Source organism: Tyto alba, unplaced genomic scaffold (genome assembly GCF_018691265.1).
Source record: "Tyto alba isolate M040663 unplaced genomic scaffold, T.alba_DEE_v4.0 Super-Scaffold_33, whole genome shotgun sequence".
Lineage (NCBI taxonomy): Eukaryota > Metazoa > Chordata > Aves > Strigiformes > Tytonidae > Tyto > Tyto alba.
The window spans coordinates 6,067,842-6,091,104 of NW_024881308.1; the positions used below are offsets into that span (position 1 = coordinate 6,067,842).

Here is a 23,263-nt window from a genome sequence, read left to right on the forward strand (position 1 = left end):
GTATAGGTTTAATCTCCTCTGTTGGTCCTAGAGCCTCACTTTTGTATTTATCTTCAACTTCTCAGGCCTGGGACAGCATGGCCTTGTTTTGGCCTGGGCACCATGACCCCACGGAGTCCATGCTGGCTCCAATGCTCGGGGAAGGCAGGAGTCCCGCTTTTGCTGCACGGAGCGCTGTCCAGCCTTTGGGGTCACTTTTGACACAGCCTCTGCAGAGACCCCTGAGAGCTGTCGGTCCAGCTGCTGCATGAGGGAGGCAGGTCTGTGGAAGCTGTTGCCCTGAACTCTCTGCTCCAGCATCCAGAGAGAAGCCGCGCAGAAGCGGAGGCTGAGGCCAGCCTGCAGGCACAGCGCAGCAGCAGCTGGGTCTGGCAAGGCCATTTCCCACGTTTACAGATCTCGTCCACGCACAAGAGCGAGGACTCAAGCTGGGGAAAGGTGTAGGATCCCATCCTGACACAGGACTGCAAAGATGGTCAAGAAAAAGGCACCCGCCTCCCTCTCCCCAAACAGGCACTCTGAGCACAGCAAGAAGCCCTGAGTACACCAAATAAATCAAATCTCACAATTTACCAAGATCAAGAATTGGAGGGTTTTCTACAGGTTTTATATCCAGAACGATTTATGATTTAATTTAAACACGTAGTTTCCAGCCGTTTCTTTTTGCAAGCAATCACCTAGGCTACATTAACCTGATGGTGATGTACTGCAGTCCCAGGGAGCCCTGGAGAGACAGAGACAGACAACAGCACTCAGAGGTGTGAACTTTCCCCATTTATCTTGATGGGGTGTGCACAGCCTTGCCGTCCAGGCGTGTTAACCACTTCACTGCCAGCCTCTGCTGTTGAAAGGACTCGTTGTACAGCAGCGTGTCCTGTATGGGCCTTTCCCTGGTTTTGGTAGAGCCTCCCCCAGCAACAAAGGATGCAAGCCTGGAAAAGGATGAGGGAGGTGCGGACTCCTGGTGTTTGATGGTGCAGTTATAGGTTTGGAGGGGATCCCATGAGATCAGATGGGTTTGTTACCATACAGCTCATTGCAACAGATGTGGCCACACAGCTGTTATGGTTTAATATGCTTTTGAACAAGTTATATATCTCCCTGTCTCTTGGGATCTAAGAGCAGAGCAGAGGCTCCTTGCAGACGCTGTGGGAGACCGGACACAAAATGTAGCCGATGGGAGGTGATCCTTGGGAGATACTTCTGCCTGGTTTGGGTACGGATGTCTCAGCCAGAGGTTTCCTTCACCATATGAGTGGTATTTCACAGCTGTGGCACAAGGTTTTGCTCATCAGTAATGGATCTGGCACCGCTGCCATGGGAGTGGTCGTTTTTAGGGCCTGAGCTAACAAACCCAGCAGCTCCTGTGACATTCAAAGCTCTCCTATCTGGCTGTAGGCAGGCTCTTGGCGCAGCACTGAGCCTCTCATGTGCCAGTTCGGAGGCTCTGTTTTGCAACCAGACGTGCGCTTGCAAATGCCTGTGAAGATGGCAGCTGCTAGAAGAGGTAGTGATCCTTTCCTCTGCACGGGGCTGGCTGCAGCCACCTGAGCAAGGCTCTGGGGGAGACGGAGAGATGTCAGATTTAAACTGAAATTGCTGCTTCAAAGAAAGGGCTTTTAGGAATTTCTCATGCTGAAAGCTGGAGGTGCCAGCCCGCTTGCAGGCTGTCCTACGTTGGGGGACACAGCCTCTACACCCCCGGGTGGCAGTGAGGAGGGGCTCAAACCCAGAGCAAAGCCCCCTTTCATCTCATTCTTGTGAGCTAGGGGCAAACACCTCTTCCAAGGGGAGAGGTGTCTGAAATAGCCTTTTCTTTATGTTTATATTTAAAAAGCTAACAGTGACTAAAGCAGTTTGCATAATAAACAGCTCTAGAGCCAGAAATATTTGCCTGCTCTTGGTAAAAAAAGGAAGTCCTCAGATCCTCTTCTGAAGACTGTAAGAAAGTGAGAGAGTTTTCCCTTTACAGGATATAAATATTCAGTGCAAATAGGTGGCTGCTGTCTCTGCTTACATTTTGATGTATCTCTTCAGATAGCCTGGCAGCGCCAGATTATTTTAGTGTCAAATCAAAGCTCTGGTTGTGTAAAGAAGCTGAGGAAAGGTACAGTCTGCGTTGCAGCATAGGATGGAAGCTCCAAGAAGAAGACTGGAGGCAGTCCTGTGAGACATGTACCAGCCATGCATACTAAACCTGACATTTAGTACACTGAAAAGAAAACCCCTTCAGTAGAGCTGCTGCAGAACAGAAATAAATGTCTTCACCTTTGGTTTGGGGCAGGGGTGTGCTCTTCTAGGAAGGTATGTGATTCATTCTCACATTAACTAAAAGAAAATAAAGCTTTTGTTTCTTCTTTACCCTCCGTTTCCTCGTGAGAGAAAAAAAAAAATAAAGGGTCTGTTAACACTGGAAGAAAAATCGTGCTGGCTGATCCATTTTTAAAGCAGAAAGCTCTTATTTGCAACGCACAGTTGCTGTCCTTGGCTTTAACAAGTCAAGTCAGCCCAAACCTGCCTGCTCTGCGTCCCTCCTTAGCATCACTCTTCTCTGGACGCAGGGCAGCGGTGCAGCACCTGGCACAATGCAATCCCTGCGCGGTTGCTGCAACCTCCGTGTTTCAGCCTGGCACAATCGTGTAGACGAAGGAGAGGCTGGGTGCACGCTGGGGCTCTCCGCAGGGCAGGTACGCACACCGCGCTCAGCTCCTGTCCTGCCAAGGGGATCGGGCAACTGAGCCATCTGGAAATGCTCAAAATCCAGCTGCGCATCAGGCCGGTTGCACTCACAGAGGTTCTGTGGGAGCGCGGCTCAGCTGAGCTCGCAGAGTTCCTGCTGCGGAGCACCGGCCTAAGGGAACAGCCCGTCAGACCCAGGCCCACCTGGAGTGAAGGCGGAACCCCGGTGGAGCCATCCAGCCCAAATAACACCGTGTTTCCCACACACTGCAGCCCGGCCTGGCATTGACCAGGGTGCCGTCAGCGCGGCCATAACCGACTGCTGGAGCAGCACTGAACGCCGTGAGGACACAACCGCTGCACGGGGCGGTGGGGCAGGCCCCGAGGAAACCCACAGGCCCCGGGGGGGCCTCGCAGGGTGCTCGGTGCGTAACCGTGTCGGTTACCGCGGGGATAGCGGGGGGGGGGGGGGGGGGGGGGAACGCGCTCCCGCACCGCTGCCTGCCGGCAGCCAGCCGCCATGCTCCCGCAGCGCGAGGGGGCGGGGCCTGCATGGAGGGAGGCGGGGCTCGGCATGCTAATGAAACGGGCGGGGTTGGAGCGCATGCGCACTGCGAGCCCAGCCGGGCAAGGGTTCTTACACAATGCGGCGGGGAGGGGAGAGGCGGGGCGGGGCCCCGCATGTAAATGAGGGGCAAGGCCTCCGCTCGTCGCGATTGGAGAAGAGGGAGGAAGAGGCGGGACTGGCGGGGGACGCACGGCGCTCGGAGGGAGCTCGCCAGGGGAAGGCGGTGGCGCTGTATGCAAATCCCGCCGGCTGGCGCGAGCGCGAGGGGCGTGGCCCGGATGCAAATACCCGAGCGGCCGTTTCCCTCCCCCCCCCGCCCCGAGGTGCTGCCCAGCGCCGGCTTGGCCCCGCCCCGCCGGTAAAAGCCGCCGCGCCTGCGCAGTGCGCCGAAATGAGGACTTAGTCTGTTACACAACCGCGGCGGAGCCAGGGGCTGTGCTCTCCCTCGCGTCCAGGCTCCGCGCCGCGGCTCGGCTCTCCTCTCCTCAGCTCTCCTCTCCTCCTGCTCCGCTCCGTTAGGCCGCCCGCACCTCCGGCATGAGCGGGGACCAGCTGCACAACGATTCCCAGGTAAGCGACCCTTCTCCGCCCGCGGCGGCCCGCTCCCGGGGGACCCCGGCCCCTCACCGCTGAGGCTGCGGGGTCCTTATTTCTCCTCAGGGTCGGCCCTGGGGGACCGGCTGACACCACCCCCCCTACCCCCCCCCCGCCTCCCTCTAACCGCCGTGACGGGAGACGTGCCCTGCCGCTGCCCCCTGCCTGCCCCCGCTCCGGGTAGCCCACGCGTCTGGGGAGAGCCCTGTCAACCCGGTCTGTCGTGCTGGGGCGCCCCATCCACCGAGCCTCCCCCCCGCCCCGGCACCCGTTTCTGCCCCCACGGGGGGTGGAGGGGAAAAGAGGGGATTCGTGTGGGACCCCCTGCCAGGGAGAAGGGGAGATGGGCGGCCCCCCACCTTCCCCTTGGCTTGCGCCCCTCTGAGACGGGGGGTCACCCCAGGAGCCGTGCGGGTGTCGGTTCACCCTGCCTCCCTCCCCCCCCCCCGCCACGGAAGGCACTTTCTGCATCGCTTTGGTCATTTCTCATTTGATATTTAATTTTCCTCAAAATGAGAATGAAGGAAAGGGAGAAAAAAAAAATCCAGCGACAACCCCCTCCCCCCCCCCAAAAAAAAAAAAAAATCCCCCGGCAGGACGGCGTTTTTCACGGTCTCTCCCTGTCTCCTCTCCCCGCAGATCGAGGCGGATTTCCGAGCGAACGGTGAGTGTGGCCCCGGCGCGCCCCTCGCCTCGCCGCGCCGGCCGCGCACAGACATGGCGTCCCAGAGACTAAGTCCCGGCTCCTCGCTCACCGGCCCCATTGTTCCCATCGAGCTGCCAAAAGCCCCCCTTTCCCGGCGGCCTCGCCGCCCCCCGACCCCCGCTTCCCGGAGTGGGGGCACCGGAGGCCCCCGATCCGAGCCCATCGGCTCTCCCCGGGTCCCCTTTGGGCCCCGATTCCTCCCTGGAAAGTCGCCTTGTCGACGGTCGGGACTTAGTCTCTGCGCCATTTTCTTTTTCTCCTCTCTTCTGTGTGGCTTTCTCTCCTTCTCCTCCTTCCCGAGCTGCCGGAGAGGAGCCGTCAACAGAGGCACCGGGTGGCGATCCCCGGCCCCCAGCCCCTTCTTAACGGAGGGGAAGGCAAAGTTTTTAACTAAAATAAATCCCCGAGCCGTTTTTTATCGCAGCCTCCCTCCCCCCACTGCTCTCTGTCTCTGTTCCTTTCAGGGAATCCCTCCCTTCCCCTAAAATGAAAGGTGATTGCAACATGTTGCTCTTTAAAAGAATCTGCTGCATCCATTTTAAGATCAGTCTTATTTCTTTCCTTGCTATTTAATTGATGTAACTTTACCTTGTTGGGTGGGGCTATATAATTAAAATAAAAGCCCACATTAAAAAAAAAAAAAAAAAAAAGCCACTCTACAGTGTAGACAATTCCAGAAAGGTAGACAGCATCACTTCAGAAAGTTTTCAAGCTAACAGTTCATTTCATTCAGAAACATTATAGGAGTCCTGTAATTTTATATATATGTATACATTTATATATGAATATACACACTTATATTTCTATATATATTTATATTCATATATATACACATATATTTTCTAATCAGCCTGATGGCTACTAACTTCTTCTGATTATTTATTAATTTTTCTAGGAAGTAAGCTAATTGCAAGCCCCCCCTAGTTGGGAGGTGTCAAATTGAAGGGCTTAAGCATGGTGGAGGGGAGTTGAGGACATGCAACCTACCTTTGTGTGTATATGTTATTGTCAATGTGTAAGGAACTTAGAGCTGTCCTCTGACTGGTTAGGTGATAGAGAACAAAAAAAAAAAAAAAACGGTTGAAGATATCTGCTTGACTTGTACTGATTTTTAGCATGCTTTTCTGGATGATGTCCATGTGCCTGGTTGCTTTGTAGGCTACTGTGTGTAAATATTTACAAATCTTCGTTTGTGTGCACCTTTCTGTCAGTCCATTGGAATGTGATTGTATGTGTGCAGTAGGAGCAGACAGTAGTGAATATGCAGTTTTTCAACTTTTATTTCCATTCTGATTCTATAGTAGGGCTCTGTGAATAACTTAACAGAAAAATGGGTGCAGTGCATTTGCCAAGTGCAGGAGTAACTCTTGAAGCAACTTAAATATAAGCATGTATTTGAATACTTGTAGCTTTCTTATGCTGGGAAATATTTGCTTAAGGCTCATCTTTATTTAGGGAAAAGTACTCCCTGGTAAGTTTTAGTTATGTACTGCTTTACATAGGGGAAATGATGCATATTTGACCTTTCCACTCCAGCTTCCCGTGAACCTCTTAGAGGGATTTTTCTCCTCTATTGTGACCATGTGCTGGTTTATTCCTTTAAGATTTTCTAGGCATCCGGCACTTAAAACTCCTTCAGTTTTTATTTCTACCATGTGTTGGAGGAATTCAGTACAGAAATTCAAAATAAAACACCTTGATGGGAAAATTAAATTCCTTGTAAATCAGGCATACCCAACAAATTCATACTAGTGTAGGTATTGGCACCCTTTTCCTTCTATAGCAATTATTTTATGGCAGTCATGTAACATCATGGTGACTGATCAGAGGCCCCTAAAATCCCAAATCCTTTTCAGCGCTGAAAGGTGCGTGTAACTCTGTTAGTCTTGTTAAGGGAATAATGCTGAATAAACACTGTCCTCTCTGACCTTGTGACCACAACTGATCTTCCTGAAAACCTGTCACCTCTGCTTGCTCACAGTCTTGTTTCCTCTACACAGGAGTTCTTTGCACTTCTATGTAGGGAATTGTCACGTGCGGATCTGAGATCAGTGGTTCTCATTTAGGCATGGCGGTGAGGCTCTAGCTCATATTCTTGTTTTGATCCTATTTAGTGGCAAAGATTAAGAGTGGGTGGTAGGAATCTCAAGTACTTTCCCCCCCCCCCCCCCCCCCCCCCAGATGTTTAGAATTGGTTTGTACTTTGATTATTGTTAGGCAGAGCTTAACAGTAGAACCAGAGTCTCCTTTTAGGCTGCCTTTCCCCTTTACATTTGAGGGAAGGGAAGTTTTCCTGGGGGCTGGCACTGACTCATTCTAAATGTTGAATGTGCCAGCAGTAAACATTTTTGTTAAAAAATAATGTTTTGGGTGACTTTTGGATAGTGTATTGGTAAATAGAGCAGCTTAAGCATTTTGAAGCTTCCTGTTGTTGCTAATGTTCATATCTGGGTCAATGGACATGCTACCTCAGGTGGTGATGACACAAGTTGTTGCAGCTGAAGTAAGGTGGGTGGAGGTGGATCTGCTAGCCCACTGCAGGTCACCAAGAAGCACCCAGGTTGTAGCTGAGAACTTGGATCTGATTACACACCAGTTTCATTGACAGCAGGGTAGTGTTAGGTATGAGAGAGGATGCCAGCAGTAAATATGTATTCCTCACTATTTCTTGTCATTAAATAGCCAGATCACTCCAAGCAAGAGTGTCCTGGGCAAATTCCAACTTGGGTAATTGCATTCTGTCTCAATATCCAGATTCTCCCTCCTGTTTAATTTGGCCATAGTGTGTATTTTTTTCACCTTAACTGTATTTTTAGTATCAGTATGCACTGCAAAGAATTTTCCATGTTCAGCCCTAGCAGTGCCTGTTTGCAAACCATCCTGAGAACAATATTGTGCTGAAACAGCGAGCCTTTTTAGCAAGTAATGTCCTCGCAGTCTTCAGCATTGTAGGAGGGAAATGATAGTCTAAAACTGTCATTTCTAAGTACAACTTGGTCATTGAAAATGACCCCTTCACAGATGTGAATGTTGAGTCACAACTACGTACTCAGGGAGGGAATCATTCTGATTTTATTCTTCTCCCTTGGTAAAATTGCAGATCACTTCAGATACAAAATCTGTTTGGATTCTTTTGAGTTTTCCCTTGAAGAGCTTTGTTATTAAGGTTGAAAGTAACAACCTCTTAACTACAGAGGACAATGTTGAGACTAAAAGCAATTTATCTTGACTTTCAGTTCTCCCATTGTGTTTGCAGAGTGCAGTAGATAAAAATTACTTTTCTTTGCAAAATAATAAAATTGTGTTCCAAAGCCACTAAATTCCACTAACTGGTGTTAGTGTCTTGGCTGTTCATCAGCCTTTGGTCAGAATGTCTGTAAAATGCAGAACTATTCTGCGTAGAAAGCAAAGGCATCACCCTAAGCAGTGGGTTTTTTCCTCTGGTTGATTTGACCAATTATGTTAAGGTGCAATTTGAGGCCAGTATCACTGTAGTAACCATTACAGTATATTAAGAGGAGTTAAGTGTGAATTTGATTGTCCAGCATCATAGATATGGCTTCTGAAAGTCAAACATGCTTGAAGGAGGGACTTGCTTTAACAGTGAATTTTTTGTGGTGGGGGAAGAAGCCCTTGCCACTGCAACATCTTATCAGAAACTGGCAGGTTTTTTATGTTGGCCTGAGCACTCGTATGGCACCTCTGTATATATCAGCGTGAAGATACAAAGGGGAATGAACAAGAAGAAAATTTAAATTAAATACTAAGAGTGCTGAACAAATACCTTACAAGTTAAGGATTTATGGCACGTTTTGTGTTTTGCATTATATTCGTGTTTCATGTGTGATAGAGTTGGACGTGTAAGGTGGGAGTGACTTAAATTCTAACAAACTGAAGAGCACCGTAACAGAGATCTTAAGATTTTTTAATGGTTGTGAAACAGTCTGTTGGAGACCAGATTTGTTTTTCCTTGCTCTGCTGACTTCTGGATGGGTGAGAGTATTTTTTGAAGGAGAGCAAGGCCACTTCTGACATGGGACGCTGTGTACCCTAGCTCTGCTGTTAGAGCCACTGTACTAAACGGGCTTCATGAAGTTAGGAAGCTTGCAGGTAAACGTTTGTAGTCTATCTATGTCTTGTGCACATCGGGGCAAAACTGTCTTTTAAGTTCCCTGGGAGAATGTTGTCTCTGCGTTTAAATGTCAAATGCTTGGCAAGGGATCCAAAATACAAAAGGTAGTTAATGGTATTTAGGTGCTGATTGATATCTCCACTGAAAATTTCCTTTCCCTTTTTTGTAATACATGGAGACGTGAATCCTGAAGAATGTAATTTGTTCCTTCCAACACAAGCCTTGAGTCACTCCCTGCCTTCACTTCCAGACTGCCGTGCTGGGTGATGAGCCTGCATTGTGAGAAGTGCTGCCCACAGCCTCAGAAGAGTACTTGGGGTAGTTTTAGGTCTGCAAACATGTAGCTTTTTTATTTTAGAAGTATTTAACGTCAGACATCAATCTCTACAAAATTTTTTAACTTTGTTTTTGCATTGATTTTCAATATGTTCACAGCAATCTGTTGCAGGGCTTGTAGAATATAACAGTGTAACTTTACTATAGGAATCTTGAGATTTGTTACAAGTGAGGTCACTCTGAAATAAATTGATCATTTATGACACCTCTCAAATGCAGACTCAGAAATGTAAATAAATGCATTGTTGGTAACCTGCTCTTAAGTAATGTGCTAGGTAAGTTGATTGCATCTATTTTCCCAGCAGTAGCCTCAGAAGGGCTTTACTAAAGACCTTGAGGTCTGTTGTGTTAATTGTTCTGACACATTCAGCATTCAGGTTAAAACTTAATGGCTGTCTTGTGGGAGTGGGGAGTTGAATGCATTTCTGTTAACTGTGGCCAAATTTTGTTTTTGTTAAAACTCAGCAGAATTACCTAAATGTGCTGGAAGATGTGTTTCGGGGGTTAATGGCCTGTGTGCTTCCTACTTCTAGCAGATTTTCTTAAGATGTTTTTCCTTTTACTACAGTGTTAAGCGATATCTGTTATTAACATACTATCAGGGCTACTTTGTTTACTTTGCAAAACATGAAAAATTTTTAACCATTAGACCAATGTAAAAGTGTGGTTTTTTTACATGGCTTCACATAAATTAGGCACACAACTCATAAACATTATGGAACACAAATTCAGATTTAATTTCATTTACAACTCTGATTTCGGATATTTGTTGGATAGTTCATTGAATTCCAACCTCCTGAGTTGCACTGTCAGCAGAAACTGCAATAATATGTAATTATAGCAAGTACTTAACATCTCATTGACTCAAATTCCTCTGTTAATGATTTCACTGGATTCCTGTTAAAGTAATACCTGCTGAAATAGCACAAGCCACTGCACTATTAGACGGAGGCTTTAGGTCAGATTCTTACTGGTGTTGTAAATTGCTATAGTTCTGCTAAAATCAGCTGAGCTCTGACAGTGTATCTGCTTTTTTGTTATTGGACTGCGGGAATGGGCTTTAGTGATACAGTGACTATTTAAGAGAAGGACAATTTAACATAAGAAATCAGTGCAATTTTTTTTTTTCCTGTGGCTTTTCAAGGTGGGATAGTTTCTCTTTCAAGTCTGCTAGAGCTGGTTGTGCTAATAATTTTTCATATCCTTGTAAGACACGCAGTCATTCAGAAATATTTATTGGGTTATTAAATTGAATTGCCTTTGTGGCTGCTAGTTTTATAGAAAGTGCCCCAGGTTTTATAGAAAACCTCACACTCCGAAACATGAGAAGCAAAATGCTATTTAGCATTATATATTCCGCTCATGCCTGCAGTTTTGGAAGACTGTGTCTTAGGTTTCCAAATCTGAGAGAGGATATTCGCTGTAGAAATCGGTGTTTATCACCTTGCTCTGCTGGGACTCTTTCATTTGACTGAGACAGAAGCATATGACAAATAATGCCTCGCCATACCTTCTCCCTGCATGACTATCCGTTCTGAGCTGTTTAGCACTGTCAGCATTTAAATATGTATCATCATTAGATTTCAAAATGCTCCTTCCTGTTAAGAGAACAGGAGAAGGGTATGGACTTGCTGTTGTTTCAGCAGTGAATTTGCTGCTGACCTGCTCTTCTGGAAGAACAGCTGGAAAATCAGTTTAAAACCCAGTTCTGAGCTATAGTAGGATTATTCCTTTTAAACAGTGTTCTCAGTTACTGCTGTCCTTGCTCTGCTGTTGACTGTCTGCGCTGGGGAGCTCCCACTGCATGTGCCTCTGGTCGCTTCCACTGTCTGTCACTGGTTGAATCACTGGAATTAATAGTGTCGAAGTCATGTTCTGGGCAGAGCAGAGAGTGCCTTTTCTACTGCAGGCTCCTGCTATTTAGTAGTTCAGCTGAACAAGTTGTAGTAGTGGTTTTCTGGTGTGTATGAGACTGCAGTATTTTTAGCACAGCATTTGTTCAAAGTGTCCTGGCTGACATAAATACTAAATAATTCCAGTGGATTTAATCAGATTTATAGTTAGAAATATTTTCATCTTGAATGCTTGCTTTTTAAATGGATGATCCTAGAAAGTGAACTGCAGTAATACCTTCTGATGTCATGCTCAGAGTTAGGAGATTTATAAGGTGATGGGAAAAGAGTGAAGTTAATTTTGTATTCTTGTGACCTGCAGGCTATAAAGAACAGTAGAAAGTTGTTGTTGGTTTTAGAAACATGAACATACTTGCCTATTTTCAAATTGAATTTTGGTTTCTGCATTTGGCTTTTGTGGCTACTCACCTGATGAATAAGTGAGAGCTCCAGACCTGAGCATAAAAGTGCAAGCTATGGAGCTGCAGTCAGTCTTCTTGAAACTTGTTCATTTGTAACACCTGCTCAACATCAACAGTTCTTGGACTTTGTTAAACCTCGGTCTGTGTCAGCAGGAGCAGTGATATGAAATACCCAAGTTTGTGCCAGTCCTTGCAACAAACAGTATTCTGGGAGACCCTCCAGCACAACTGGTGGATATCAGACTTCATGCTTTTGGGGAAGTGAGAAACCTTGGCAATTAGTTCCCTATTAATAGCTAGTGATAGAGATGGAGTGCTGTAATGGGGAAAGGTGAGTAGAAGCAGGATAGTGGTTCAAATAAGAATTGCCTCACAAATTTGCTAGTGCTATCACAAAGTTCTAGTGATGCTTTCCATCTTCTCAAGGCTTGTTTGTCCGATAGAATAACTGCGAGAAAAAAGAAGATACGGCCAGACAGCTCTCATGAATACTACGTTTGATACTGTTGTTTCACCCTGGGGAGGTTGCCTTTGTTCATAACTGTTACTTATATTTCAGTAGCTTCACTTGAAGATGGTCTCAGTCATAGTTCAGTTTAGACAACTTCTACTGACAGCTGCTGTGTGTTTCAAAACTGCCAGGTCCCAACATGAAGGAGTCACAAGGACAAGCAGCATTGAGCATGCTTTACTCTTTTTTTTGGAAGGCTTTAGAGGTGGGGACTGGAAGATGTCTGAAATGCATATCTTGATGGGATGGGGGCAGTGCAGACTCAAATACAGGAGGCATAGCTGGAAAGTTAGTGTAGGTGCTTGCCATTCAGCCTCAGCAGACAATACCTCATTAAGAAAAACAGCCTGTGTCTCCACCTAATGTACTTTAAATCCCTTTTTACTTTTGAATACAGTAGCTTCTGAAATTGGGATGATTGCAGGGTAAAGAGGGACAGCATCAGGCCATTGGGATATTCTTTTATTTAGAAGACTTCTGTCAGTCTTGGAGCCAAAAGTTGCTTCCCACAAATCTTATGATCGGTAGATCTTTTTGGATTCCTTATCGATATTTTTGACATGAATGTATTTGTTCATATTCACAAGCTTACCATATGCTTTGTGCAGTTGTGAGCTGTGTGGGTGTGCCTGTATGTATTTTTATCTTATACCTTCGTCAGAGAAGGGGTTTTTTAGGGAGTGTTGTAAAGACAATGGCTTCCTTCTCTAGCAGTATTGCAGAGTACTGAGCTGCATGCTGCCCACCAAAAGATGAAGACTTGCTCCTTCATAATTATGCCCAACATAGGTGGTTGTATGACAGATGGACATTCATGGAATTCAGTGCTGCAGCAGAGTGATTCTGCAGCTCTCTGTATCTTTCCATGGCTGAAGAGAGATTGATTTCTGCCTCAGGAAAGCTTGGAGTGTACTTGCAGCTTCACTAAAATACTTTGATCAGTCTGTGTAACTGCTCTTCAGCTAGGTCATATCTGTGTCCATTAAAGACGTGCTCCATGGTGAGGATGTACTAGCTAAGTGCCTGTTAGAGCTCATCAGCTGCAGTATACAGCTGACATAGCCTCTTACAGACACAGTGTTTAGAGATAGTACAACTTTATTTGGGGGAGAAATAATCTTACATACTCGATGAAGGCATAGTTCTTATTCTTAAGAATGTCCTTTTTCTCCCATAATCCTGTTTTTCAGTGATTTTTCTAAAAATAAGACCGTGGTGACTGCTCATTTTGAAATCATTGATTTGCAAAGTCTTACTAATTTTTGTAGAAAACACCTGGGACCTCAGTAGTAGTGCATTTTACTGTGTTAGGAAATAAATTACAGGGACAAATGAAATACCCATGTTGAACATGAGACCTCTTAAGACTGCATACAGCTTGTTCTGTCTGAAACCCACTGGTCTAATGCATGAGCACTGTTTGACTGCTCTGGTATGAGTTTTACCAAATGCTTTGTATTTTCTGAAGTGTTGGGTTCACTCCACTAAGCATATACTGGATGAGATTAGAAGTTGTCTTGTTTCTGTCCATATGTCTGGTCAGTTTGGTGCAGCTAGAAGATGTGTGGCAGTGTGTAAATGAAATAATTTTAAGAATTTTTAAGAAGATTTTTTTATAGATTGACCAGAGATGTGGCTTCATGGTAAAAAGTCAAGCAAGTATAGATGACTTTTTAATTTTTCCTGGCATTTGTTACTTCCTCTTATCTATTGCCTAATCCTGCTTCTGACACATGAGAATATGAACTTGTAGAGTGTTATCCAGAACCATTTTTCTTCTGTATACCTTTTCAATTTGAATGACAATGTGGTGGTTTTTCCTTTGTATGTAACATGGAATAGATGACCCGTGGTTTAGGGCCAGGGCAGTGTACTTTAGTTGAACTTTTTATTGATGGCAGTGTATTACTGCTCAAGGCTTATTTATATTCTAGTATTTGAACAAGAGCCAGACTTGTCAAAAGAGGCTGCTCATCTTCCTCTGAGGTTACAGTTTCTTGTTTTGGAGAGGTGGCCAAAAAAGACCTTTTAGGGGAGAGGATGAGTGAAAGTGGGCTCTCACCTTCTGTGTTTTTTTCTCTTTGAAATACTGTAACTATCTGTTGCAGATTTTTTAAATATCTGGAGGTAGAGTTGAGAAACATGCAGTGGTCTTCTCACTGAAATGCAGAGATTTCTGGAGTCAGGGTAGCACAACTTCTCTTTTTGTGGTCTGTAAGCAGAGTTTAGGAGGAGAAAAGTACAGTTAGTGGCAGGGGATACCCTGTTACATAGATTGTGACATGAGGTGGTTTGGAGGCTCAGTAACCAGGTAGGAGGGCAGTCTGCCTCTGCAGTGGATGCAAGTGGAAGGACTTCTTTCTTTCCTTGGGGAGATGAGTACCTTGGCATTTCTTATTCCAGCTTCTGGGCTTGTGTGATGCTGTCTTGCCAGCTATCAGCACGGTCTGTATTGCTTGGTGCTTTGGTCAGGCTATGTGGAGATGAAGGGTTAAATACAAAGAGAGACTCTTGAAGCTGAAGGCAGGAAGCATTGGGAGGAACATTGTTACACATGGACTGTATGCCTGGGATTAAGGTCCTTTGTGCTGTACTTTGTTAACCTGTCCTAAGGCCATATTGTTTAAATAGGCAACATGGTGGGAGTGGAGGGAGTACTATGCTCTTCTCAGAGGTGGAGAAACAAGAACTGAGTGGGAGTGATTTCTTCTAGCACAGAAATAGATACAAAGCTGTCTGGCTAGAACTAAGATTCAATTCCAACTTGGACATTTGTTTTTGATTTTTAATTCTCTCTCCAGCTGAAGACTGAGGTGGTTAGCAAAGGGCAGTACAAAGAAAAAAAAAAAAGAAAAGCTTTTTCAGTTTTAGCATATGTTATAATTTTTTCTTAAATGCACAACTCATCTCAGGAGCTAAGGCATGCTTTTTTTTTCCCCCGGTGGCATGCTGCATCCTGGGTTTTGCTGTTAGTGAAATCAGTGGATTTACAGTAGGGAGATCAGTGGTTTCTTGGTCTGTGTGCGAGGTTCCAGCATCAAGTACTTTACAGGTTAGTCTCTTGCACCATCCATGCCACCTTGGTATGAGTATCTCCTAACTGTGCCTTGAGCAATAGGAAGAGCATATTATGTCTTCTGCCAATGTGTGAATGTTAGCAAGTGTGTGAGTAAGATCAATTATTGGAGAGATAAAACAGCTGGGTTGGGCAGATACCAGTTTTAACTTGCCTAAGAAGGTACACTTACAAGTTAGACGAGCAATCTTCATTTTAATCTTGCCTTTTGGGAAACTGGAAGCAGAAGCTCTTTGGAGATCCATGTGAGGGTATGATTCATTGCAACAGAAGCAGCGTGTACAAAATGGAGGGATGGAGTAGTACTAGTGACGTACTCTGAGGTTTGTACTCTAGAGTTAATGACCACCAGATGGGGAATAAAAAGCTGCCTGCTCTTCTTTTGAGGACCGAGAATGTCATTGAGGCTGTTAAAATGTGCTGTATCTGTTGTAATGCTGCTTGTGCACAGGAAACCCTTTTGTGTGTGGATCAGAGTAAGGTCTCCTTACTGGCATTTCCCTTCAATGCTTAGTTTTTAGCATTGGTTTTGACTGAAGATTAGGTTCCTTCAGTTTGGTAACAGTGCGCCTCAGGGATAAAGAGCAAAATGTCTTGAGTGCTTTCTGGCAGTAGAAAAAGGAAGGTGCATGTTGTATTCCAGTGTATGAGTGTAAATTGCCAGATCCAGAGGCAGTAGGTTCATGTGAACACAAATACAATGCAAGAAATGAACTCTTAACGAGTGACCTTAATTAACTTCTGCAGTGTTTCCCAATCCTGTTGTAAGTGTTGCCTTGATCCATCTTTTCAGTAAGCAAACACTGTCACAAATCAGAGTCAGGATATCAGTGTTGTTAATTCTGGTATTTGCAAGTGGTCATACTGGAGCTGTGTAGGTGTTTGGATTACTCCATCTTGCTCCAGCAGATTGGAACTTCTCTCCAGCTGTACCTTTGGACGTGAATGTGGATAACATCTTTTTCAAGAGCCTTATTCACTCTTGCTTTCTTATATCCTCCTGTGTTCTTCCTACTCTGAAACCAGGAAACCTCTCAGAGGAGCTAGCATCTTGCTTCAGTCATAATATGATAGCTGTGTATGCCACCTGCACTTCATTAGGGAAGCCTAAGCAAGCTGTCCTTGAAATACCTGTTTCTATGAGTAGATACAGCCTTCCAGTTTAAAATATGCCGGAGTTTATTAGCTGTCATAAACAATGTTTTTTTTTTTTACCATCAAGTAGGTTTATTCAGCATCACTTGTATCTAAAGGAAATTTCTTTCTGGATTTTAGACGGTTCTAATCAAATGGATGTAGAGAGGAAAGTAAAGCTTGGCACTTGGTACTCTACGCTTGGCTGCTTTAGTTGTCAGCACGTGTTCTTGGGAGAGCTCAGCATAGTGTAGTTTTGTTTGACCCACTCTGTAGCTTGCCTTGCAGTGGATGGAGACTGCAGCTAGCAATGAGCTGGCTATCCCAGTCATTTAATTCTTAAACTGAATCTTAGGCAAAAGGCAGAAGCACTTGAATTGATGAGTCCATCAGTTTCTTGTTTCATAAATGAATGTGTAAAGCTGTCATTCTTCAGCTTTTTCAAGCATTGCTTTCTGTGTCTAACATGTTTGTCCCTTCCCTCTTGCCCAGCCCTGTTGTTGAGACTCTTGTCCAGTGATGCATAATCTTCAGTTTATGGTTTCGCTATTGTCACTGTCAAAGCGTGACCTCATCTGTGTAGAGGAAAAGTGAATTTATTGTTGAACCATAATCTGAGTTAAAATACTCTGTCTTTCTCTATGTTCATGAGTAGGCCACTCTTACAGCATTCATCCGGTACAATATTTGCCTCTTTCATGAATCTGATAATTTATTTGTTTGGGTTTTTTTGGTTGTTGGTTTGTTTTTTGTGGTTTTTTTTTTTTTTTTTTTTTCAAAGCTGCTGGTGCTGTCTGTGCACAGCAACTGAGTCTGGTCTGCATGCAGTTTAGCAAACAGGTTATGTTTGGTGTTGACAGCAGGGATGGCTAGTTCCAAAGGGGGATTGGATCTCCTAGGAACTGATCTGTGCTTGGGCTTTGCCCATCTCTCATCAGTGTACTTGGTTAGAATGAGAAACAATACTAATGCCCCGGCCACATTTCTGAAGGATCAAGAGGTTTACTAAGTCTTTGTGTACTGAAGTTAAAGTGTGCATTTTTAAATGGATTTCTTTATAGAGAATGAAGCTGTGGAGCATTGTTTTGTGAAAAAAGTCCCCTGTAGCTCTATTTCACAAGAGCATGAAACAGTGTTCAAAACAGATGTGAGCCTCATTATTAATTTCAGAATTAGTTTGTTTTTAATTTAACTTCTTGTGTTTTTCCTCTGTTTTTGTAAATACCCCACCCATCTACCCAGGCACAGGAGCCTCATGCTTGGTCTCTAATGCAGACTAAGAAACCTTAAATCCCTTAAAGGAACTCTTTAGTAGTTCAAGGAGTCCTCTTTGCATAACATCAGTGTGTTTGTGTTTTGGGAGGGCCATTGAGCTGGGGAAAGGAACACTTCTCAGTTTCATTTTTATAGAGGGGTCCTAGGGAAGAAGTCTACTGATTTGTACATGGTAAATATTTACTTTTTAAATGGAGCTGAAATAAATATGTTATTTGATTTTTTTTTTTTTTTTTTTTTTCAAAGCTGATGTTTTTTTTATAGTGTCTTTTTCTGTGTATTAACAGTCTGATCTCAGCAGAGCTTTGGAATTAGTCTTTGGCAATTAGCTCTATAAGAGCACAGAGTCATAGAAGCCTTCACTTTAGATGTTTTTGCCAGTATGAGAAAAGTATTTAAAAATAATAAAATAAAAATAATTAAAAATAAGTACAAACAAGTATAAAGGTGATTTTTATCATAGTTGCTTCAGGACTGGAAAGGTAAGTTTTCCACTAGTTTTCAGTTCGGACACTGTGTTATTCAGAAAGGCTTTCTTCTAAGCATCCATGAAACGTTTGAAGGCTTAAAAATGAATGCAAATTTGTCATTTCTAGGTTTCTCATAGGTCTCTTATTTCCATGTTCTGATGTCAGTGTCATTTGGTTGAAGTGCCAGTGGCACATGCTCAGTTCTTCATCCCATAAACTATTTCCTAAATCTTAACTGTCTCCTCCCTGTCACTGCTGGGTATCCTAATAGTATACTATTAGGCAGTGTGGTTAGTGCATTGCTAACTACAGGTATGTGATTTCCCAAATCCTGTTATCTGAATGGGTTTATTTACACACACAACTAAATTCAGATCAAATTACTTGAGAAGATTGGTACTCCAAAAAGGCATCAGTACAGAAATAGGTTGTCAAGCATCATTGTGCACTGAGTCAAATGATATTTCCTCCCTATTGATGACTACAGTTTTCCCTTGCACTTAAGTCAAACCAGAATTACTTTTGTATGTCAGATGTGTATGTAGTTCATAAAGTGACTTCTAACGCACTGCTTGATGGACAAATGCTGGACTTGACATTAAGTGCACACTATTCACTGTAGTGGTTAGGTTTTCCTGAGAATGGGCTGTTTGGTATTAGCAAATTGTCTCCTTGTTTTACTTGTCTGTGTCTATTACTTTCACATAAAAAAAAAAAAAAAATGCTGTTTCTATATCAGGGTAGCTGTCTTAGTTAAGTGCTAGCAGACAATATTCCAGTACTTGTCACAGACTGTATTGGCAGAAAGCATCTTGCTTTGTATTTTAATCTCAAGGTAACTGGTACATTAAAGTCTTGTTGTGAAAACCTATGTTGAACTGTTTTTCTGGTTAGGGATCCTTTCTTGAGCAGAGACTACTGAACTGTTTCACCCCTTGGAGATGCAAACAAATGTCCTTAGAAAACCAGGTTCACCTTTTATTGTCTCAAATTTGGGATATCTAGTACACCATCACTGGAAGAGAAATGTTACTGTTACAAATAATTACTTAACTTTTAATTTTATTATACCTCTTTCTCCAGGAGTATTTTGATTTGTCCATGCAGCTTCTTAGTTTGGGGAATGGCATGTGAAGTTAACTATCTCGTGTCATTTGCTGATTTTCAGAATAGGTTATTCATATTCGTTTTTTCTTATGGTATTAGGGCTACTCATCATGCAGTTTCCCCAATTTTAGGCTTTACTTAGTACTATCACTATGCATTAATGAAAGCTCAAGGTTCCAGTGTTACAGTATTGGTGACTTTTTACATCTGATAGTATCAGGTAAAGCTGATCACAGGTTGCAGTTGTGATCACAGGAAAGAGGGAGGTTTTTTTCTGGTCTGATAGGGACTGGAGTACAGGAAATAAGGTAATTGATAATTGTAGAGCAGATCCAAGTTCAAAAATAAATTGGTACACATTAAAACTTACAAAACAGTGTTGCTGAAATGAATGCAAACTCAAACAGGTTAAATATATTGAGGGATTGCAGTTTCAGAAACCGCTGGGGCTTCTGTGTTCTTTTGGGTAAAGCAGAGCTTACTCTGAAGAGTCTGAGTGTTGCTTTGTGCTCCTGGGTACCTGTATGGCACCTTCACTCCCAGAAGTGATTTTGTCTAGCACAGGGTTGAAATACTTGGAAGAGGAGGGTAGGAGGGAAGAGTACAGCTGCTGCTCTGGGCTGTTTGCGTAGGAGCAAACTACTGAATCAGCTGGAGTGGCTACAGATTTCAAGGTGGTATTAGTCCTTCATGTAAAATTTGTAATAAATTTTAACAGATGTACTGATTTAATTTTTACTCTAGTAACAATCATAATACCCTTTTAAAAAATTTGTTTCAACATATATAAAACTGGCAGCCAAGAAACTTTAAAATAGTTCTTCCTAGCTTTACAGTTGAATCATTCAGGAAGAAGTTATCGGATTGTAAAAAGTCTTAGATGCTCCTCTTGTTTCCTTTGCCTGTCTCTGCTGTCAAATTATCAAGTGGAATGAAATATTTATTAATTTTTCATTTGGAATACTCCTGAAAACAGTCTATATAACTTCATTTTCTCACTTGGGGTTTTATTAAGGAGGAATAACAAAGTCTTGAATCCTTGTGATTGCTTCTGTAGCGCTCGTAGTATTTAATGTGTCTAATCTTCCTACCAACCAGCCTCTTAAAATATTTAAATAATGTTATTTTTCATGTTCAGAAAACCTGAAAAGTAGAGAGTGTGATCATGTAGCACTAGTTGTAAAGCAGAACCTCTGATATGGTGGAAGTCATTAGTTAAGCACTTGGAGTTTGAAGTGCAGTGATAAATGAACTTTTGATGACTCTGCACCTGCAGCATATTTCCTTCAGTTTAAACAGCTCATTTAGTGACTGTGGTGGAAGCCATTTGAAAGCTGAAAAAAGAAAGCTAACTTTTCACACCTAGTTATTTCTGCATAGGTAAAGAAAGAACAACTCTTAAAATTGAGGAACGAGGTAACCAGAAGCAATTGGTTCAGTTCAATTTCCAAGGATTATGCTTGCTTTCTTTTAGTAGACTTTGGATGTGAAACAAATTAATGTTGATATCCCCTTCATAAGTTTTATTCAAGGAAGATGTGAATTTTTCATAAGGTGGAATCTGAAAATGTTGGCTGTGTGTTAATAAAATTCTGATTTCCATCCAAAGATACAAGCCATTTGCATGGAGCTTTTTAAATAGAAAACGTTATGAGTTTGTTATGCATAATAATGCAAGATAACATGCTGTGGTTACTTTAACAGGTTACATTTTACATTCAGGTATCTGTATCAGTGTGATTTAACAGTTGCCAGCCAGTGAGACTTGACCTGGATTTAACAAAATAAACAGATTACAGGTGCATAAAGAGATTAAAATCCGTTATATAAAGTAACATTTTGTGTGTGTTGATGCGAATTGAAGACCTCAAGTGGAATTTGGTGCACCATATCTACGAGCTGTACTTACTAGTCATTTAAGTATTGCAATCATAGCCTTATTTTAAAACTCAGTTTTAAAGCTACTTCGACCTAACACATCTGTGCTGATGCTTCTTTGTGTCCTCTATCCCCTCCTTTCTTAAGACTAGAAGACAGTTGGAAGTGCAGAAATCTCAACTGTCATTAAACATTTACCTTTTGTTTACTTTCTTGTGTGTTTTAGCTGGAATCAGGTTTCTTCTCATATGCTAATTGCAGTAATGTCCCCTTAAGGCGCAGGGAATTGCATTCCCTCCCTTGTCTTGAGAGTGGGACTTGTTGCAAAGCAGGCGCTGGTGTTAAGATGCTTGCAGACACCCTTTGGAATTAGCCTGGTGTGGGTGAGTGATCACTTAACTCAGCCACAATGGGAACAGGAGTGACATCGGGCTGTATCCATCCAATGCAGCCCTATTATACTTGAAAGTGATGATTGTAGATAGGGGAAAAAAACAAAACAAACAGACTACCAGCTGGAATCAGTGTGGGAGTTGCTCCTATAGTGAGGAACCAGCTTGAGTATGATAAAAACAAGTGCCTGCTCTTCTGAAACGAACTTCTTGTAAGGCTTTACCCATGCTTTGTCCATCAGTTCAGTTTAGTAAGCACAATATTAAACAAGTAATAGGAGAAATATCTGACTCCATTGCATAAAACACGGATAGTGCTTGGCAGAGGTGATTTAAAGCTTGTACCAACCATTCTTCTGTTTTGTAGACTCGATTATGCTGTGATACTGATGATTGCAGGGGCCTTATGTTGTTCCCAAGGGTGCTGCCTCTTCAAGTCTTTCCTCCCTACAGCAAGCAGGAGGCCAGCACTGGCTAAAGCCACATCATGTTGTCAAGGGATGGTTAATAAAAGGCTTTGAACAAATGCCATTAGAACCTCTCCTCTGAGGACGCTGAGCACAGCTTATACCACTCCCATGTGTATAAACTCTGTGTGATCCTGACTGCTGACAGGAGGCTACTCATTGACTGCTGCAAGAGAAGCATTTCAATGCAATTGCTTTTTTTTTGATCCTCTGTAAAACTTTTGCTTGGGGGGAGCCCTTGTTCTGGGTCAAACCCAGGATAGTCAAACATGCCAGCCTTGTCCTCATGTGTTGTTGGTGCGAATACAGGCTCTGTGTGAGCTACTGTTGAGACATCATTCTCGCACTGAGGAAGTGTCAGGATTTCAGGGAGTCTTTACAAACTTCTTTTTAGTGAATCCAAAAACGCTAGTGATTTACACAGCCAGCAAGTGAAAATATTTTTCTAGTTGACATCATTGCAGTGTAATTATTCCTGACAACACAGCAGTTTTCCTGCTGGTTAGTGCCATTTTTAGAACTGAAACTTTTCTTATGCCCCAAAATAATATCAATCTATTTGGGTTTTTTTTAATATAACTGAAGTGTCTGTTATTATCCTAAGGACTAGGAGTTATAGTTGTTTGCCCCTGTTTTTTCCTGATTCACGGGCTTGAAAGTTGGCATGCAGTAAGCAGCTGTTGACTTTGCATCACAAATTGTGTTGTTTGCACCTTTCTAATGATGGTATAAAGAGCAGTTGGTGGCAGAAAAACCTTCTGCTAGGGGCACTGACTCAGTCTACAGTGGAGTACAGTACATGAAGTTCTCTGTCGGCGGTGTGAATTTGTCACAGATTGCACCAAAAGATTTTCTTTGCTCTTGACCCAGTCTACTGAAGTAACTCAGAGCTGTTCCCCGGGCAATTCTTTGTCAAAAATCTGCAGAAGATGATTCAGCCCACCTGCCTGTGACAGCAATGCAGGCAGGAGCACAGTCACGGCACTCCTCACTTAAGGTCTAGGCTTGATTCTTATGCTACACGTGAACATAATCTGGGGTTCTCTGAGCTGTGAAGCAACCAAAGAGCAAAAGTGTCTCTAGTTTAAGTGTGCTTGGTGACCGAGCAAAAGTGAGTGTTTCAGTCTACCCTGGCTTGCACATCCTTCATGAGAGAGGATTGCTGAAGAGTAGTGTGTTGTGTGCTGTCCCAGAAATTCTGCAACCCAGATTGCTAGCAAAGCTGTTCTTAAGGAAAAGGATTCCTGCAAAACAGAAAAATAAGGGTTAAGTGAACTGTTTTGCTTTAGATTGTGTTAAAGTAAGGGATGGGCTGTATTCTTCTGTCCCTGATAGCTCCAAAGTCTAAACACAACCATAAATGTTGCAATTGCCCCACTGTAGTGAACACTTGGGAGCCAGGGCTGAAGGCCAGCAGAGGCCTGACTACCTCTGGTCCTCCTTTGGCAGCAACTTGCAAGTGGCCCTGGGCAGTTTGTTCTGCCTTTTTTTCTGGCGTGGGTCCTGCTGTCTGTCCAGCCCCGGGGCAGGGGTGAGGGCCCCCATCCATCCAGCCCTGGGGGGCGCAGGGTGCGTGTGTCCAGCCCTTTGTCTCTTCCCAAAAGTAGATTGTGTGTGACAGCAC

The 23,263-nt window shown here is 43.6% G+C and overlaps 1 protein-coding gene across 1 annotated transcript in view; it reads left to right on the forward strand.

Annotated features, from left to right (window-relative positions):
* The first annotated feature begins 3,612 nt into the window (after positions 1–3,612).
* The window catches only part of TOP1 (DNA topoisomerase I), a 68,718-nt gene continuing 49,067 nt past the window's right edge, over positions 3,613–23,263 (forward strand). The window contains exons 1-2 of the mRNA XM_033003580.2: positions 3,613–3,817; positions 4,481–4,505. Coding sequence (XP_032859471.2) covers positions 3,785–3,817; positions 4,481–4,505 — 58 coding nt within the window. The 5' untranslated portion in view covers positions 3,613–3,784. The remainder of the gene's footprint in view (positions 3,818–4,480; positions 4,506–23,263) is intronic.